This window comes from Sorex araneus, chromosome 5 (assembly GCF_027595985.1).
Source record: "Sorex araneus isolate mSorAra2 chromosome 5, mSorAra2.pri, whole genome shotgun sequence".
In the NCBI taxonomy this organism is placed as follows: Eukaryota; Metazoa; Chordata; class Mammalia; order Eulipotyphla; family Soricidae; genus Sorex; species Sorex araneus.
Window position 1 is genome coordinate 10,068,740 of NC_073306.1, and position 14,266 is coordinate 10,083,005.

General features: G+C 45.8%; 1 protein-coding gene across 4 annotated transcripts in view; it reads right to left on the reverse strand.

Annotated features, from left to right (window-relative positions):
* PDE4B (phosphodiesterase 4B) overlaps positions 1–14,266 on the reverse strand; it is a 655,118-nt gene that overhangs the window by 108,128 nt on the left and 532,724 nt on the right. For all 4 annotated transcript variants that reach the window (XM_055138087.1, XM_055138088.1, XM_004607091.3 and 1 more), the window contains one exon: positions 10,040–10,089. In XM_055138087.1, the coding sequence (XP_054994062.1) occupies positions 10,040–10,089 (50 nt within the window). The remainder of the gene's footprint in view (positions 1–10,039; positions 10,090–14,266) is intronic.

A 14,266-nucleotide genomic window follows, 5' to 3' on the forward strand; every position in this document is an offset into this window, starting at 1 on the left:
GAGAATCCGCTGCCTTCTCCCTCCCGTAGCTCCGAAACAGACCCCTGTAGCTCGGAAAGAATCCACTTGCGCTCTAAATCAATTTCCAGACAATTCGTATGGTTTCAGAGGCAAGAATCTTGAATTTCTTAGAGAATCCCTTCGGAAATATATATTGGGGAGGGGAAGTCAAGCAGAACCTTTTTGTTTTTGATATTCTTTATTTTATTTTTTTGCTTTTTGGGTCACACCTGGAGATGCACAAGGGTTACTCCTGGCTCTGCACTCAGGAATTATCCCTGGCGGTACTCAGGGGACCATATGGAATGCTGGGAATCGAACCCGGATCAGCTGCGTGCAAGGCAAACGCCCTACTTGCTGTGCTATTGCTCCAGCCCCAAGCAGAACCTTTTTGATCTCAATAAGGTTTTCTTTTCTTCTTATTGGGGGCCCCCAAGGGGATCCCAGGGGGCCCGGGGCCCCTCCAGGTGACTCTCAGCCATGTGCCAGTGGTTCAGTGCGAGAGCCCTAGAAAGTGGCGCTGCTTAGACCCCACAGTGCTGCGTGGTTCTTGCAGTTACCAGGGCTCACCCCTCCCCCCACGCCCAGGACCATATGATGCAAGGGGTCAAACCAAGATCAGCCACACATCTCTTTGGCCCTCAGTGAAGTGCTCCAATTTGGCTCCCTACAGATGCCATGGGCCTGGGCTGTCAGCTGCTGTATGCGGAGTCACGGGTACACAATGACCATCCCAACTACCATGATCAAAACACTGACGCATCCTAAGTCCCAGGAGCCAATGTAAGGGCTTAACGTCTATTGACTCACCTGCCCCTTGCAGTTGCCAGGCGAAGCTGGTGCAATTTCCACCCTAATTTTGGAGATGTGACCCTTAGAACCTGGTGAGGTCAAGGGATTTGTCTCAAGGTCCCCAGACAGTAGAGCTGGGATTTGAAAGAGGCAGCCTGACTCCCGCCGCTCCTCGGTGTCACTGGCATTCGATCCCTGGCATTCCTCAGAGCCCATCAGGTGTGATTCCTGAGTGTAGAACCCTAAGCAGCGCTGGGTGTGGCCCCGAAACAAGACCAAACCAAAGGATGGAGTGTCAGAAGGAAGAGAGATGAAGGTGAAGGCTGCACAGGCCAGGAACATTAGCTGAAGAAGTGTGACGGAGGGGGTGCAGGTTGGCCAGAAGGGGCTCCCAAAGGGGGCAGATATGTGTGGCCTTGATCTCACACACGGAGGAAAGGCATGGGGCGTGCAAAGGGCTGGCAACCTATGGGCTACGTTGGCCATCTCTGACAAAGCGATGCTAAGAAAGCTCCCCCTTCAAGACGGCTTCCTGGGGAGCCTGGGGAGGCGGCGGGTGCAGCCAGGTGGGAGGCGAATCTGACCAGCCAGGTAAACGGGACTTCTGTCCTCGAGCCCCGGCCTGCGGGTAATGTTATGAAATAGGTTGAAACACTCACTATTTGGGTGAGAAAACCGAGTCTCAGATTTGCTGGCATAGTCGATTCCGCACAGGTTTCTGAGAGTAAGAATATCTCTTAAGCCAAGCCCGGACACAGCCAGGTAGAAACCTCAGAAAGAATTTGGAACTTTCACCTCTGTGTCCTTCCTCATTCCATAAACATGTATGGGGCACCGGCTTGTTCATCCCATAAACATTTGTTGACCCATGTGGAAAAACAGCACAGCAGGGAAGCACATGCCTTGCCTATGTGTGACCCAAGTTTGATCCCAGGCACTTTCTATGGTCCCCCAAGCTCATCAGGAGTGCTCCCTGAGTGTGGAGTCAGCGAGTGAGCAGGCAATCTGAGCACTGCTGGGAACGGCCCCCCTACCGCCTTCCCGCCCTCCAAAGAAAGCAAGAGAAGATTAATCCTTGAACTAAAGGGATGAAAATGAATGCAGCGTCCTTCGATAGGTACAGTCGGTAGATGCGGAAATAACAAGATAGAACGGAAATAGGTAAAGAACTAGGGACTTACTCCTGAAAGGAGAGTATTTTCTTCGCCTGAATGCCAGACTCTAAGAATTAGTGAGTTCAGAAACTTGTGTACAAGAACCGTGTAAGGAAATCAATAATTTTTTTTTTCCTGGGGTGAGGAAACAGCCCAGGCTGAGAGAATAGAACATACCGAGGCAGGAAGGCCAAGCAAGGCAGGGACATTTGAGGAACTTTAGTTTCAGTGCTTCTCAGCGACCAGCTGTTCATGTACAGGGACTTGGGGGAGAGGACAAAAAAAGGAGCAAAATTTGGAACGCCTTTGCACAGCTGCTAAGAAACGGGGATCTTGAAGGCAAAAGATAGCCAGCTCAGAAAATTGCACAACCGTCACTGGGCTTTAGATGAGTTCTAGTACTGATGTGGGCAGAGAGCGAGAAAGAAAATGAAATAGGAGAGTTATGGTCCTGACTTGGTACTGGCGGGGAAACCTGGATATAAGTGAGAAGGGGTGGGGGAGTAAAGGCGAGGGAAAGACTTAAGAACGGGGTGTCAGGGGCTGGAGCAATAGCACAGCGGGTAGGGCGTTTGCCTTGCACACGGCTGACCCCAGGTTCCATTCCCAGCATCCCATAAGGTCCCCTGAGCACCGCCAGGGGTAATTCCTGAGTGCAGAGCCAGGAGTAACCCCTGTGCATCACTGGGTGTGACCCAAAAAGCAAAAAATAAAATAAAATTAAAAAAGAATGGGGTGTCATGGGCCAGAGCCATAGGATAGCAGGTAGGGCATTTGCCTTGTACTGGGCCCACCCGGGTTCGATCCCTGGCATTCCTCAGAGCCCACCGGGTGTGATTCCTGAGTGCAGAACCCTAAGCACCGCTGGGTGTGGCCCCGAAACCAAACCAAACCAAGCCAAAGAGTGGAGTGTCAGAGAGAAGAGAGATGAAGGTGGAGGAGCACAGGCCAGGAACATCAGCTGAAGAAGTGTGGCGGAGGGGCTGCAGGTGGGCCAGAGGGGACTCCCAAAGCAGGGAGAGACGCGTGGCCTTGATCTCACACACGGAGGAAGGGCATGGGGTGTGCAAAGGGCTGGCAACCTACGGGCTACGTTGGCCGTCTCTGACAAAGGGATGCTAAGAACGCTCCCCCTTTAAGACGGCTTCCTTGGGGAGCCTGGGGAGGCAGCGGGTGCAGCCAGGTGGGAAGTGAGTCTGGCCAGCCAGGTAGACAGAGCTGTCAGGAATGCCCAGGAGGAGACAGATGTGTCCTGAAGGGCTCTCGGCCACGCCTGCTCACAGCAAGACCGGGCTCGAGGCAGCCGGCAGCTGGGGTTGAGGAGGACACAGCCTGGAGGGCAGGGCCCTGTAGAGGGAGCTTTGCAGAAGAACTGCTGGGACGCTGGCCCCAGCCTCCTCCTCCTCCTCCTCCCCCTCCTCCCCCTCCTCCTCCCCCTCCTCCCCCTCCTCCTTCTCCTCCTCCCCCTCCTCCTTCTCCTCAACACCCTCCTCCTCCTGGGCTGCGGTGGCCTGCAGGCCACATAAAGGTCGATTCATAGCAGAAGAGGTGCAGCTACCAGACACACACGCACAGACGTGGCTAAAAACACAGTGTGTGTGTGTGTGTGTGTGTGTGTGTGTGTGTGTGTGTGTGTGTGTGTGTGCGAGTGTGTGTACGTGTAGGACACGGTTTATGCAGGGAACGGACAGCCATACAACACATGGCTATTCTGCTAGACAATAGGGATTGGCCCAAAGTTTGCTGCCAAAGAAGCAGGCGGCTGGGCGAGGGAGAGCCCGAGGTGAGAGCCCTTTGGAAAGTGGGGTGCCTCCCTTCAGGATCTCAATTACAGGAGATGCTTTTTGCTCACAAAAAACGTGGAGGCAACACAATGTCTGGGCGAGGGGGGTCTGGAGCCCGCTGCCACCACAAAGAAAGAAAGGCCGGAACTCAGAGGCAAAAGAAAGAAAGAAACTGCTTGGAGACAGGTCAGCTACAGGATAAACTTTTTCCTTTCTCGGGCTTACGGCTGGAGGAGAACCTGATGGTTGTCTTTGTTAAAAAAAAGTGTCTGTATCTAGGTCCCTGGCAGTGATTTGCCTCTGGGAGGGCCAGCAATCTATTTAATGACTCCATTGACGTCAATAGCATAACTGAAATACTTACTAACATGCAGGAGTCCAACTTGCAGGGGGGGGTGAGGGTGGCTGGTGTTTCGCGGCAGCTCCAAAACGCGAAGTGGAGCCTGTGCGGATTGAACTCAGCTGGTTAGGCCCTTGAGTGTGGGGCAGGAGCTCCGTTTCTGAAGAAACACTCACGGGACAGCTAGAAATGCAGGTCGATGTGGTGAAAGAGCCATTCTCGAGCAAGGCTCTCTTGGGAGCACTGTGTTTTCAAGGTGGAGGCTATTTTTCTATTCATATTTGAGTTGGCTTATCGATATTTTCACAAATACCTACACTCGATCCTGCATCTATGCAATGCTTGCAGACCAATGCAAATCACTTTTTGTGGATGTTCTGACGCAAATTTTTACTAGAAGTTCTTTTCCACAAAAGGAATTCTTACAAAATCCCATTATTCTCAGAATTACTGTTTTTCTCTCCTTTTCTTTTTTCCCCCCTAGGACTTAAGTCTGTAGTCTGCTTAAACACTCAAAGTAATTACGACAATTATCCCACGAGTTCAGACCACATAATATTCAGAGCACTGAAGAAAGAATAATCTAATATTTCTAGTCCTTTCCTCTTTTTTAAAAAAATTTTTTTCTTCCTTTTTTTCTTCTTTTTTTTCCCCCTGGTAATTCCCTCCCCTCCTCATGCCCACAGCCTTCTGTAACAAGATTGATTTTACTCGTATTTGTTCATACGTGTTGTAATCCGGCCTGCCTGTTCTTGCTTAATGTAGAAACCCAAGCAAATGTTCTGCTCCAATCCGGCTTCATTCCCAGTTTTCTGACGGAGATGGACTTCCAGGCTAACACGGGTGCTCTGAGTCTCCTCCCGCCAGGCACCCATAAGCTCTACTCCCAGTTCCAGAAGCATCCAAGCACAGTGGTACTCAATACTGGGGCCTGCACTGATTTCTGAGCTCCTTCGAACCCAAGATAACTGGCCAAGACCCTCTCTACTTCCTGAACAGCCCCTGTGCTATGTCTAGGAGACTCATCTGATCAAGGGTACTCTAAGAGGAAAGCAAGCTGAGAAAGAGATTTCTTTTTTTTTTTTTTTTTTTTTGCTTTTTGGGTCACACCCGGCGGTGCACAGGGGTTACTCCTGGCTCTGCACTCAGGAATTACCCCTGGCGGTGCTCAGGGGACCATATGGGGTGCTGGGAATCGAACCCGGGTCGGCCGCATGCAAGGCAAATGCCCTCCCCGCTGTGCTATTGCTCCAGCCCCGAGAAAGAGATTTCTTAAGAGAAAGTCTTTTTCTGTTCTATCAACCAATGGAGAGTTTCTCCCCAGAGGGGCCTGCAAAGAGAGAGGAAGAAATGGATTCCCGTGAGGACTGAGAAACAGTCTGTCTCATACTAAGATGAACAAATGAACTCTAGGAAGCCTTGTTTATTTTATTTGTCCAATTTCTCCATCCACACCCTTTTCTTGAAAGGTATCAAATGAGTTAGCACTGAAGACCACCATAACCATGTCTGTGGTCACACAGTTGGGGGGACTTCGGGTCTTCGGACATCTTTATGTGCCCTCAAGGCAATTCTCTGGTCATGTTTGTGGCATTGTCTGCTGTCATTTCTGATGACCCAAGACGCTGGGTCATTGGGCCGTCATATCGGAGAAGCTCCTGCTTGACATGCTCAGTGGTAAATTTTAGAAGAGGAAAATAAGTATAGACTATCCCACCTTACCCATCAATTCAGGGGCTAGAAAATGGCACATAAGTATGATAAACCAAGCCCTATCTATAAGAATTAGAGTCATGAAAAGGAATGTTTCTCTATTTGCTTTGTAAGGACAAGGATCCTTTGAAAAGGCAGTAAGCACTTGATAATATATCTTTTGAGAAAATTCTCACTTAAAAACCACAAGTACAATCACCATAGAAATTCATGCAAAGGCAGGAGAGAGGAGAGGGTGGGGAAAAGTAGAATATTATTTCATATATATCCATATGCATGCACTCATACACACATTAACACACTCACACATACACAGGTACACACACCCATATTCATACACCCACACTCAGGCATGCACACACTCATGTACTGACACATATCTATTTTCCTCAATGATTTGAATTTTTGTTGTTGTTGAAAAAGTTTTGAGGCCTGAAATCCTGTGAACACTTCAACTTTCCATTTTCTAGCGTCCCCTGAATGTGCCGAGATGACAGAACCCAAGTTCCTATCTTGTTGAGGAATGTTCTATTTTTTCCCCTTTCTCTTCCAAGAATTGTGCCTCTGATCAGGAAGGCGTGGAATGTAGGCTTGTGAAAGGCAAGATGTGATTGACACTGAGTGCCTCATGCCTCATGCACCCTCTATGGCATTAGCATTTCCACCGACTGGAGAGGGCTCTGTTTATGGCTCATGAATATGGCAGTCCTCGGGGTCCATACTGCCACCTTCCCTAGATTCTCAGTTTTCTATTCGTTTTGTTTTTTGCTTTATTTTTTTTTGGGGGGGTCAAACCTGGAAATGCACAGGGGTTACTCCTGGCTCATGCACTCAGGAATAACTCCTGGCGGTGCTCAGGGGACCATATGGGATGCTGGGAATCAAACCCGGGTCAGCTATGTGCAAGGCAAACGCCTTACCCACTGTGCTATTGCTCCAGCCCCAGTTTTCTATTCTTTTACTCAGGTTTTCCTGCTTAAAATGCAAAAACTTCCATGACCCTGATCTATAAGAGCAGTTATTGAGTCTGTTCAAATGTCTATTCTCTCTTTTTGATTTTTGAGTCATACCTGGTTGTGCTCAGAGCTTACTCCTGGCTCTGTGCTTCAAGAAATATATGTGTGTATCTATATTTATATTTATATATATAGTCAGTGACTGAACCTGGTGTCATCTACATGCAAGACAAGTGCCTTGTCCACTGCACAATTTCTCTTTAAATTTTTAGCACAAGAACTGATTTTTGGGAGAAGGGGGCATTGGGTCACACTTGGCAAGCTCAAGGCTTAGTCTTGGTTCTGTGCTCAGGAATCACTCCTGGGGGTGCTTGGGGATTGAAATGCGGTGCCAGAGATCCAACCAGGGTCAGCTGTATACAAGGCAAGTGCCTTAACTCCTACATCACTCTCTGGCCCTCAAACTGATCTTTTAACAGTAAAAACACACAACTACATATTGTTTTTAATCACCACAGAGATGAAACTGACTCATGATTAAAATTAAATGGAGGAGTATTTTCAAATGAGAAAGCTCCTCAAATTTATGTAGTTCTCCCAATTTATTCTCTACTGTCTTCCTACTATGTGAAAATAGTAGCTATATTAAAGCATTTAGATGATAAAGCAATTGATAAGATATAGTCCCTAACTTCAAAGGAGCTCCAATGGGGGCAGAGAGAAAGCAAGAATTACAATAGCACTGTAGTACTGTCATCCTGTTATTCATCGATTTGCTCGAGTGGGCACCAGTAACGTCTCATTGTGAGACTTATTACTGTTTTTGGCATATTGAATATGCCATGGGTAGCTTGCCAGGCTCTGCTGTGCAGGCAGGATATTCTCGGTAGCTTGCTGGGCTCTCCAAGAGGGACAGAGGAATAGAACCCCAGTTGGCTGTGTGCAAGGCAAATTACCTACCCACTGTGCTATCAGCTTTAAAGAAAGAAAGAAAAAGAAAAGGAACAATCACACTGATCAATCAATCAATCAATCAATAAATATAGGGTGAAATAAAAATTTCTGAGAAGGAAAATTTGTGTGGTGGAAAGAGTAATCTTGCTTACACAGTAAAATAGTACTGTTAAGAGTTTTGCTTGAGTCCCCCATAAATGGTTCAGTTACTGTTCAATTTGCAATAGCAAAATACCAATTTAACTGGAGATTCTGACAATTAGCTCTCAAAATAAACTGCACTTTTCAAAAGCCTCTTAAAAAATGTTCACCTTTCTCTTTCTCTCAAATGTGCTTCTTTGCAAGACTAATCACTTCAGTCCGTGAAGTTTTCCTAACCAGATTGTCACCTTATATGTTAAAATGATCTGGGTTTCTTCTATCTTTTATGTGTCCATTGAAATACACGACTTCCACTTTAGTGCTAATAAATAAAAACTTGATCTCATTATCATGAAATGCACCATCCTTTATAGCAGGACTCCGGCTTTCAGATCTGTTTGCTCTGAGCTACTTATTTTTCATTCCCCTTTAAAGTTTCTATTTAAACACACCTCTTTGTCATATGCTGATAAATATTAAAATAACAGGAAAAATCTGCCTGACTTATTTAAGCTGATAATAAGAACAAAACACAGGATGCGTCCTCCTTCCTTTTCTGACTGTGGTTAAGTGTTAAGATTTTGAAACCTATAATTATGTAATAATTGGTATCGTTACATTTTCTTCCCATTGAAAAGCCAAAATTTTTGCAGTTTGCCACAAAGACAGACAAAAACAAATTGCCTAAGTGGTATTGTCATTTTCTTTGCTCCATTGTTTTAAAAGAATTCAGCAAAAGAACTTTGAGTTGCCAAGCTGTAGTGAACTATGCCAATAGCTACAAAAATTATCTTTCCAAGAGCATCTTTGACTAATGAGCTGATTTATAGAACCATAAGTATCACATATGCTCTCAATGTTTGTTGGTATTTGTTGCAAGATAAGAAAAACATACTTTAAATATGCAAATCCGAGTCCAAAACATCACAGTGAATTTGGCTGGCAGAAGTGTGAGCAATGGGATTTCACTGGTGGGCCAATATGATGAAATGACATTTCAAAACCACCTCCTTTGATTTCCAAGTATGTAACATCAGTTATACGTTAAAACACTCTATTATGTTTCTTTTTATAAAACTTCTGAAGAAAATAGCCCATCAGTACACCAGGTTTTTTGAAGTCTTTGGAGAAAGGACTATTTTTTCCTCTCTGTTTCCTATCCTGGAGCTCCCGAGACAAACTCACCTTTGCTTAATATCTTCCTTTCACTTTTCTTCTTGTTATCAATCTTTTCCTCATATAAATATTGTTAAAAGCAGGTGCCATAAATACTTCAGAAACCATGAAACCAATGGAACCTGATGCCTTTGTTCCTTTCTTTTAGAAGTCGGATTTGGGTATTATTTCTGTTCTTACTGCATGCAGGCCACAAGAGCACACCACCTCCAAGGAGGATGATGGGAAGTTAAAAAGCAAGGGACCAGCCTTGCTCCAAACAGACACATGACATGGAGCAACCACAGGGCCAGGAGAGCTCAGGAGGCGTTCACCTTGTTCTTCATGGTGGCTTAATATTAAGGTCAAGAAGAGTTTAGCTGGTTGGTTCAACACATTTCCATGGTAGTTGGGACACTGTGGCCCTTCCACCTGCACCTTTCAACTCAATGTGAAAAGTGAAGGTTAAGTACAGAAAGAGGAGAGAGGTTAGTTCTTTTTTTTAAAAACAAAACAAAACAAAACAAAACAAAACAAAACAAAAAACCACCTTTGTGAAACAAAGCTGGATGACCTCCAAGAGAAATGACTTGTGACCTGGAAAAAGTCTTGGGTTTCACACCTGGCAAGGATGTAGAGTCAAGTGGGAGCTCTAGTTGACACTAAGAGGAAAACCACTAGCATCCCCAAAGGGGCCCTTAGGTCAAGGTGAAGGGAACTGGGGGCCTTTGAGGTTAGCACGCCTGGAGTTCACCGGGGCCAGCAAGCCGTGGTCAAGTTGTGCTCTCAACACAGCTCTGCCTACTGCAACTCTTCTGAGAAGCGTTTTTACCACATAACTGTCATGGGCATGAGAGACATGCACTTCATAGAAGTTTCATTTGGTTTTCCTTAAAACGAAGCAAAGCTCCCGGGTGCCTTTGAAAAAAGCCACCCAAGAGGTACACTTCTGAAGTTCACATGTTGTCCATTAAGACGATTGTTCTTTAGAGGTTTCTGAAGAAGAGACACGTGTCTGACTGAGACAAGAGACCTCTTGACAAGGCTTACCTTGTGGGTTGACTCTGGAGACGGGAGGCTGACTAGTGGCAGGGGATCTCCTGTGGAGACAAGAAGAGAAAGCCTGAGACTCTGCGTGGATGTTCCCCCTCCCCCAATCACCACCACAATGTGGAGGCATTTTTCTGGGTCCTAATCACCTCACCAGTGATGTAATGTTTAACTCTGAAAGGTGGGCCTCCGGAACAAGGGGAGATGATGACCATTCTCTCACGTCCAGATGGCCTGAAATTCCCCTCATGCAGCCTACTAAATGTGGAGATGTGTAGGGGGAAAAAAACCTCTTATTCCGGCTCTTGAGGCAGCCTCCTCGGTCTTAGGTTTCCACATTCCAGGAGGTCCGCAGGAAAGGATGCACTGGCTCAAGGATGACGCCAAATATCAGCCTGGACACCAAGTATGGCTTGCTCAACTTGTGAAAGGTTCTTTTCCCAGAGGAACCGAGCATGAATCGACATCAGAGCAAGACTGCGGATGCCAAGAGTTAAACGAAACAAGCAAATCCATGCTCCATAGATGCAGAGGCATCTGGCCTTCCTCCCTTTTCTTTCTTCTTCCACCGATGGCCTCCCCCCCGCCACCCCACTCATTCATTTAGTCATCCTGGGGTGGGATTGAGGTTTTTGCATTTCTATCTAGTGTCAGGTGATGATGTGATTGTGGGAACCCCATTTTCAGAACCACTGCCCCACTACTCATGAACTAGAACAACAGGAAGTGAGCAATGAGCAAGAGAGTGAGAGAGTGAGACTCTAGATTCTGAAATATGGGCAAGGATCTGACTTGCTTGGGGAGCTGCTAAAAGCACGATTCCTTCTAGGGAGGCTATTTCGGTATATATGAAACTAGGCCCAGGAATTAGAATTTTCAATAGCAGTCTGAATTCTGATGTACAGGCTGATTTGGGAAGAAAGTCAAAATAGAATGGATGGGGGCTGGAGTGATAGCACAGTGAGTAGGGCATTTGCCTTGCATGCAGCTAAGCCAGGTTTGATTCCCAGGATCCCATATGGTCCCCTGAGCACCGCAAGTGGTGGTTCTTGAGTGCAGAGCCAGGAGAGACCCCTGTGCACCTTTTGGTGTGACCCAAAAAGCAAAAAAAAAAAAAAAAAAGAATGGATGGAGCAAGAGCTGCCAAAAAGTTATGAAGGAAGGATTCTGGTTGGACACTAATGACAATTAAGTTATTTTTTCTAGTTTTTTCAGTGCGCAAATCTGCTTAAGAGCTTGATCCTTTAAGGACCATTTAACTTCAAGGAAATGCTGTTTTACAGCTACAGGCACTAACGGTCAGCTCTCCCACTCGCTTACTAGCAAGATAATTCTAGCAAAGGTGAGCTAACACTCAGGTGCACAACATTTTCATGTGTCACAAGGAAGGGAAATGGGTGACTGTTTTTCTCTGGGCACCATGCAAGTGGCTTTCCTGGGGACTGTTAGGCTCTCATCTTAAAGGTGAGCAAACTGACACTCAGAGAAGCGCAGAGACGTGCTGAATCTTAAACATGGTTTGTACTAGTCCTGGTCAGGATTCAAAGCTAGGTCTCTGAATCCAAATTGCATACTCATCGCATGATTGTCAGGAAGATGAAGAGACTGGATTATAAGCTCCTTAGCCTGGAATTCAAAGTTCTCTGTTCTGTGGCCTCAGCCTACTTTGTCCAGCTTCGCCCTAAGTCAGAATTGCTTGCAGCCTGCTGGTGTACCTCAAAGCACTTTCTAACTCTTCACCCTCATCATATCTATTCTTTCCTTTAGCAGCCTTTTAAAACTGCAATTCAAATGGGCACGGACTAAATCTAAATGATGTTGGATGCAGAAGTCCGTAGCTCACATGTAGAATTTAGATGAGGGGGAAAAACTCGTTCACTACTAGGTCCCTGGAAACCAGGATGTTCTTTCAAATGCCAAACACTCACTAAAGACCTCACGAATGGAAATATGGATGAACGGAGACCTGAAGGAGGGAAAGAACAAACTCAGACATTGTCCGGACTAGAATGATCACTTGCTTCTTCTTGAGCTTGTGTGCTCCCTTTACCAACACCTCCTAAATTACTCATTTGAGAAGAAAGCACTCCCTAAACGTCTCAATGATCAATCACCTATCTTTTTGGGATACTGTGATTTATAAAAAGTCTATATTTGGTCTTTGCCACAGTCCTAACTCAGAGATCCCAAAACTTTTAAAGTATTCTAAGTATATTGGGAGGGATAAAGGTGTCTTTAATTATATTACCCCATTGACTTTTGGAAAGCTCTTAGTAGGCAAAGAATGGTGGCTGGTTATTGGGGAAAACCAACCATGAATTGAGAGGATTGGAACTTTAGGCAATTCTCTGTCTCAACACTTTTGGGAATCTAATCCCCACTGGTCAGTGCTTTAATACTTGCTTTAAACCTCCATTAAATACCCAACAAAGCTGAATTCCATGAACTTCTAGAGTGCTGAATTCAAGGTCATTCTTTGAAGCATGGCACCTCTTCTCAGCCACCTGACCCTATACCTCTAATCCATTTGGCAGGTGTTTCTGACCTAGACAGTTTTGTACTAAGCCAATAATCTAGCGTGTGAAATCTTTTTCTGATTTCTGTGGGCCTCTCTAGTAAATTAATTGAAGCTTAATTAATTAATTAATTAATAAGAGGGGATCGATTGAACTTGCTGATCTAGAGTAAGTCTCCCAAAAGCCCAAGTGACAGCCTGAACTTGTTATTGAACTGTGAGGCAGTGGTGGTGGTAGAGCAGCCCTGCAGGGTTAGCCCTGAACCTGGGAGATCTGACTCTGTCTCCAGGTAGAGTTGGAATTGAATTGAATTGTGGGACACCTCGCTGGTGTCACGAACAATTGCCTACATGTGTGGGGAAAAGAGTCTATCCATCAGAAATGATGTAGGAATTCAACCTTCAGAGGCAAAATTCTTTTTTTCCCAGAGGATGTCATCTGCTTTGCTGCTTTCTGTGTGCCTTTTAGGTTAGTTCTTCTGGTTACAAGCCCAATGTGATAGCACAGCGGTTGGGCGTTCACCTTTCACCCGTGTTCGATTCTTCTGCCACTCTCGGAGAGCCCGGCAAGCTACCAAGAGTATGGAGCCCACAGGGCAGAGCCTGGCAAGCTACCCGTGCATATTGGATATGCCAAAAACAGCAACAATACGTCTCTCAATGAGAGATGTTACTGGTGCTCACCCGAACAAATTGATGAGCAACAGGATGACAGTGACAAGCCCAATGGGCACAACGGGTGGCAGAATCCAGGACCTGGATTCTCATCTCCTCCCCAGGATACAACAACTGTCCTTTGGACTAACAGGAATGGTAAATACTGGTAAACCATTGATTGCATGTGAAATGGGTCTGAGGAGTCCAATTGCCACCTAAGTATATCATTAGGTTTCCATTTCTTCTCTGATCTTAAGCCCCCATGTTACTTTCCTATCCTCAGTATGGCTTGTGATCATGTTTCTGGATACGTGCTTCTATTTCATTCAGCCATCTCTCCTCTGAAGGGAGAACACTCTTCCAAAGGTTCTGTAGCTTTCCTCAGGCATCTTCTCCTGCACGGAGCTTCCCTCTGGGTTGGAGATGCTTAGTAATTCCTGTGTCTGCCTCAGCCTGGGGCTATTCATACTCTATGGAATTTCAATTCTGCTTGTCTCCTCAAGTTGTCTGTGAGAAATTTAAGTAAATAGAAAAATATCCTTCTCTATCTCTTTTGAAAATTTGGTTTTGAGGTCACACCCAGCTCTGCTTAGGGGGCTAATTTTGTTGGTCATCTTCAGTGCTGCAAGGGAGGACTATGCAGAGAGGGGTGGGGGTGCTATGGTCTGAACCCCAGGCTCTTGTATGCATGAAACGTGCTGCAAAGCATGTGCTTCAGTCCTTTGAGCTATTGTTCAGGTCCCTGAATCTATATCTTATTGTAATGTTAGAATAGGTGAAATATTTGCTATGAATGGGCACTCAATGTGCATTCTCTGGATGAATGATATATGCTTTCAGCTAACATATTTCATTTCACTATTGATTTCCGACATTATAGAACTTTCTAGACTGCATTTCCATGCCTCTACATGTGTATGAGGCTCATGATACCCACCATCATGATTCTAGTGCCGACCCTATGATCAGTTTGGCCTCCTCTTACTTCCCCCACTTTCCTTCACAAATAATATATTTTAGAGACAATTTTGGAAAGGCTAGAGAATTCCTGGCCC